General features: G+C 46.9%; 1 protein-coding gene across 2 annotated transcripts in view; it reads right to left on the reverse strand.

Annotated features, from left to right (window-relative positions):
- The window catches only part of ADCY2 (adenylate cyclase 2), a 217372-nt gene extending 212050 nt beyond the window's left edge, over positions 1 to 5322 (reverse strand). For both annotated transcript variants that reach the window (XM_062610850.1, XM_062610849.1), the window contains exon 1: positions 4955 to 5322. In XM_062610850.1, the coding sequence (XP_062466834.1) occupies positions 4955 to 5185 (231 nt within the window). In that variant the 5' untranslated portion in view covers positions 5186 to 5322. The remainder of the gene's footprint in view (positions 1 to 4954) is intronic.
- Positions 5323 to 6000: the final 678 nt, after the last annotated feature.

Genomic DNA, 6000 nt, shown 5'->3' on the forward strand with positions numbered 1-6000 from the left:
CTTTAAATTATACAGGGCTGATCTAAAAAAAAAAAAATCCTAAAATTGAGAGTACAAATGAACATACAATATGGCTGTATTACTCTATGCAATTAGGTTATAACAGAGCATCTCGTGGATAGGGATATACCACCACCACCAGGTGACCTTTTGGTGTGGACAGATGACTTTTTCGGATTCAGAGTACTGATGAGAACATTGCTGGAGGCATGCAGCAGATGCCTTATGCAGACACTTCATCATTTGAGACACTGTGATGAGAATGATGGAACATGTCTTCCAAAGCTACTTTATCCACATGGACTGGAAGACTTTTCCGCCTCCATTTCAAGCTGAGATTCTGATAATGAAAATCTGGAAGGATGTGATTGATATCCAGTTTTTAACAGAAGCAGCAAGTATTTCTGTTAGAATAAGATCAATTAGAGGGAGGGAGGATTTGCTGTCATTCTGACCAAGGGCCCAAAGAAATATCACATATCACTTAAATACCCAGGATCCTTACAAGACTCTTACGTTTTTCTTCTCTTTGCACAGAGACAGGTTGGCAGCTATAAAGTTTTAATGTGTTCCTTCAGAACAAGGCAGCTACCTCTGCTTCCACGCAGGATCAGCTGAAGGTAAATCCAGTCAATCTGAAGCCAGACAAACATTTCCTGCAGAAGGTACATCTGCCATGTTGTAGGTACACCTCCGTGGTTACCTGCACTCTCCCTTTGAGAATGATTACCTACTCCCATTTTTGCTACAGAAGGTACTTAGGCATGTCTGTGATGTAGGTGTGCAGTCAACCTTTAGTTTCTTCAATTTATGAATCATTTAAAAGGTTCAGGAATTACTGCATTATCAGGAACTTTTCAGGAACTTCAAAGTGGTTAAGGGGGATAAGAAAGGGGAATAAGTAATACCTCTGTTCCAACAGACAATCATTAGGCAGCTAACCCAAAGCCACCTCATGGTAATTTAGAAGAGGGAAGACATCAGAATGCCACACCGTAGAAGCACCTTTCACCCAGCACATGCTCTACTTGGCCAGTGATCAAATCAAGAAACATGCAGCTCCACATCCATGTCAATACATAGACAACCACAACTTAAGAGCTTTTGCAAGATCACAAGGATCTGGGAGACAGATAAGGTCTGAAGGCTAGTGTTGAAGGTAAACACTTCACACCAAGATTGCAGTCTTTGAGCAAGGGGCACAGGCCAGTCTAAAAGAAAACATGTACATCAGGCAGCAAACTGGGGACCATGAGTTTTGGGAAAAGGGACAGAAAGAAGATCTTGACAGACTTAGGTCTTCTCCCACTTACACCACAAGTACTAAAAGATTCTGAAAGCCCCAAACTTCAGTTTTTAATTGAAGCCTGTATCTATGGACTGTGCACTTTTTATGCTTAGAAAATACATGGATAAAGGAAAGTTATGGCCTTCCAATAAACTGTACAATTTGGGCATCATCCCTGTTTTCAGTCAGTTTAGTTTAACTACATAAGAAACAAAACATCACAACTGCAAATATTTTGGATATACTCACATTTTACACTATGAATTTTAAAATTTTTTATTTTTTTTTTTTTCTCCTACAGATTGCAGTTATAATAAGCATGTTCTGGCCAGAGACAAAACTGCTCTAGGTATCACTAAAAATGGTCATAAGTTTTTAGTACTAAAAAGGGAGAGGAGGGCAACTAGTGAGCTTGTCCTATACATTATATTGAAAGAACAAGACAATAACCAGACAGAAAATGAAGCTGACCCCTGGCATTTCTAAGCACTGGAAGGCTTTCACAGGTTTGGGAAAATAATTTACTCTCTATCGATTAACACAGCAGCTAAACATGGATGATTGATCTCATTTTGCCAGTTTCAGTTGACGCTAGTTTCAGTTCACGCCAGGTACAGACAAATACAGGAGATACTCTGACACAGGAAATTCAAAGGTTGATATTATCAGTACATTATTTAAAACTCTAAGCTGTGAACGATCACCTTTCAAGCAGACTCTGGGTTTGAGAAGATAGAGTGCTTAATTCCAAAGGTCAAAATCACAATAGTTTTCTGAAACAAACAAAAGCAAAATCTCTCAAGAAACTGCTCTCGGTAACAATCACAGCCCATTGCCTGAAAGAATAGTAATCAGATTTCCAGGCACACTCTGTAAGTAATCTTGTTTACTGTAATTTTGCCACAGCTTTTATAAATTTTTCATCTGAAATCAGGAAAGCTGCAGCTCATAACTCTGACAGGTTGAAATAGCTGAGTAAGTGGAATACACCCCTGTGTTGTTGGCTATGTCTGGGAACATTTAAGAATACATTGCCAATAAAAATAAAAATAGAAAAAAAAAGGCAGGTCAGCCATCACAGCGATATATTCTAACAACCAAATAAAAAATTAAAATAGAAGGAAAGCCTCTCACTTCCATTGGTTTCAGGGTTGGGTTTTTTTAAGAAAGCCTAGAACATAAAAATGGTTCATGCTTCATGAACATCCATCTTGTCTTAACAATGTCCAATCCTACATTCCACATTCTAAGCTTTTCTTTGAAGTACAAGTGAGAAATGCGAATGAAGTGCTGTGGTGAGTCATTTTGGAGTTTTGTTTCCACACCGGGCTTAGGTAATTTTCAGTAAAATCTTAACTGCTTTGTACAAAATCTAAAGGAAACAACTGTTGAGAAAGATTAACTTCAAATGCACAGACCTACACAGAACTATCCCAATCATTTGCGCCTCCTCTACAAAATTAAATCTTCCGTCAAAACAATCGCATACATACTAGATATACAAAATAAAGACAAGGATACTAATACTGACTCTTGTGGCTCAGACTCTCCTGTGTACCCCTTTTATATAATCAGGCATGAAAAACAATTACTAAGATTGTACAGCTATATGAAAAGGGTATTCTTTATTCAGGTGTGGGAGAAACAGATCTAAACCTTCAGGAATATTTTAATCACAAATGCAACCAGAGCTAGACTAGAATAAAACGCTTTTAGGTGAGACTCTGGGCAGGGCTCCAAAGGATTTTGTCCAACATCCTGTGGCTGGAAGTCTGTATAGGCAAGCTTTCTCTTCGCCTGAAGTTACTTTCATCCCTTGACTGGAAACTTTAAGGATGAACCCCACCTCTCTCTCCACTCACCCTTCCAGTTGTTAGCCACAGGAAGATAAAGGCTCAGGAAAAAGGTTTTAAAAGCATTTTTTTCCTCTTCCGGTATGTCTGGAATTCCAAATGCAGACTGAACTATAAAATTCCCCCTTTCTGAAGTAGCAATGCCTGGCAAGATCCAGCCAGCTCACAGTTTTGTTTCCATAACTTTTGGCCGTCCTTCGATCTGGACCCAGGTTTATGCCACCATTGTTATCGTGAATGATTTACCTCAAGAAACAGAATCATGAAAATAACCTCGTGCAACTTGTAAAGAAGCTGTAGATTGTACCAAGGTATGAAAACTAGTGCTAAATACTGTCAAGCCCAAGATCTATTGCGTTGACTGTAGGTGAGTATTGCATATGCCTCCACACATAACTGTGCCTCAGCCTTAGCATTCGACGGACTTCCATTTCCATCGTTGGTCCCTTCAGCTATGATGGACGAGCACCACACCAGAATGAGATATGGTGTCAAACCTGTATTTTGTACACAGAGCTTCAAAACTGTAGCATTTAGGCATTAAACAACTGAGTTATGAGTTGTTGCCATTTCTGGCCTCACATTAGCTCTTTTACAACTGCTCTGTATTTAGCAAGAATGGCAAATTAAATAAAAACCTCAGAAAACATTTAATACAAATACCAAAAACAAATAAAACACCAATTAACTCTAAATTTAGCTGATCCTTTCAATCAGTTCCTGCAGTTTTTAAGTCAAAAGTTTGGTTGTGAGCAAGAAAGCAGGATTCTGTCGATTTAAGAAACACTGTTATGAGCTGTGCCTCTAGAAAATAAACTATTAGATTATACTAAACTAATCCTCACTCTCAGTGTTAAACAAACATTAAGCTTTCCAGAAGACCATTATCTAGGAAAAAAAAAAAAACAATAAAAAGTCTGAGACTCCTCAAATCCCCATTCCTTACCTCAGAAGCACACAGTAACGCAAACAGCCTGCCTCTAATAGCTAACAGCAGGAAAACTGTGAGGAGCAAGAATTTTACTGCCCTCTGCAGCTTTTCCTTTGCTTTCAGCGCAAGGGCAAAACGCCACGGATTTCTGGGTGAGATAAACTGATACCGACTGTCATCTGCCGCTGTGACATATTTTTCCTCCCAAAGGCTGGAAACCCCGCACTGGACATGCAGAAAAGGTGTCCAACCGCCCCAACTTCACCTCCCTTTTTATAAACGAAGGCTGCTCTACCCAAAAGCTTTCCTTAAGAAAACGGGTCAAATTCTAGAAAATGGTATAATGAGGGGGGGAAGAAAGAGGAAACACTGGCATAAAAAATGTTATTTTTATGGCTTGCTTGCCATAAAAATGTTATTTCAGGTACTGGTACAGGCTGCATTTTTGTGGGGCGATTTAAACCCTGCCACAGAAGAGGCCAATACGGCCGAGCTGCCAGTTGGAAGGGAGCGGAGCCAATGAATTAAGTGTATTAAACTCGATGCGTTTGTTGACTCAGTTTTCGCTCCATCAGCCGCGCTGCCGCCGTTCCAGCTTCGCCTCAGAACACCGGGCAGCAAAGTTTGGGCGGGGGGTCCCCGGGCTCCGCAGTCGTTGGCCGCCGCCACCCCGCTTCCTCCCGACACCAACTTTCCTCCGCAGGAGCAGCGGCACCGGCTGTCGCACGCCCCGTCCCACCCCACACGACCAGACTCGGTTAGGCTGGGCTCGGCGGAGGGCGCCGAGTGCGGGGATGCCAGCCGGGCGGGGAGATCCCTGCCGGCCGGCGGCAGCGGGGATGCCGGGCGGCGTGGGTCCCAGAGCGGGAGGGCGTCTCTTACCAGCCCGGAGGCGAAGAAGACGGCGAGCAAGGCCAGGCAGGCGCCCATCACGATGAGGAGCAGGAACACGATGAGCGGGTGCTGCTGGCTCATGCAGTAGTAAGACTCGTAGAGCCAGTCCCGGGAGCGGGACTGCTCGCCGCTCGCCCCGCAGCCGCCGCCGCCCGCCTGATCGGCCCGCTCCAGCAGGTAGCGGCGTCTCCTCCTCATCATCATCGCTTCTTGCCACATCGGGCAGAGCCCGCGCAACTCCCTCAGCTCCTCCGCCGCCGCCGCCGCCGCTGCTGCTGCAGGAGGCAACCGGGGAGTGGAGCGGAGCGCGCTCCCGCGCGGGAGGCGGAGAGGAGGGGCCGCGGCGGCGGCGGCGGCAGCGGCATGGTGCGCCGGGCAGCCGCGGCCGCGGCGCAGCCAGCCCGGGGCTTGGTGCGCCTCCGGAAGGCGCCACCCCGCACGCACATGCCTCGCCCGGCTCTTCCAGAGGTGGGGGCGGGAGCCTCGCTCCTCCTCGCCGGGGAGGGGAGCGGAGCGGAGCGGAGCGGAGCGAAGAGGGCGGGCGCCCCAAAGCAAGTGCCCAAGGGCGGCAGCGGCAGGAGCAGGAGGCGCCTTCGAGGGCGACCGTGGAAGCGACCCCTCCCGCGCCCTCCCGCTCAAGGGCGGCGCCGGTAGGTGCCCATGGGGCACGGCCACCTGCCACTGCCCGGTCACCGCCTGCGTGCCGCCGGACACCTCGCCATCCCCGGAAGGTGCCTCTCCCGACGGCGGCAGTGAGGCGGCGAGCGCCCGTGTGCCGCTGCCTCGGAACCGGGCCTGTCCCGCTCCCCGCGGGGACAGCAGCCGCAGCAGGGCAGCCCCGGGGCGCGCCGCGCCTTCCCGCTGGTGCGTGGCAGCACCTCCCGGCGCACAGAGGGAGATACGTGTGAAAATCTCGGAAATTACTCCCACGGGCAGAGGGTTTCGCTGGGTACCTCTCCCGGAGGCTGAATCTCCTTTTTAAGAATCATACTTTAGTTTCTGTCAAAGCCAGGAATTCCACTGGGGAAGCAGAA

Source organism: Pezoporus occidentalis, unplaced genomic scaffold (assembly GCF_034315485.1).
Source record: "Pezoporus occidentalis ecotype Australia unplaced genomic scaffold, CSIRO_AGI_Poc_V1 ctg15, whole genome shotgun sequence".
Taxonomy (NCBI): domain Eukaryota; kingdom Metazoa; phylum Chordata; class Aves; order Psittaciformes; family Psittacidae; genus Pezoporus; species Pezoporus occidentalis.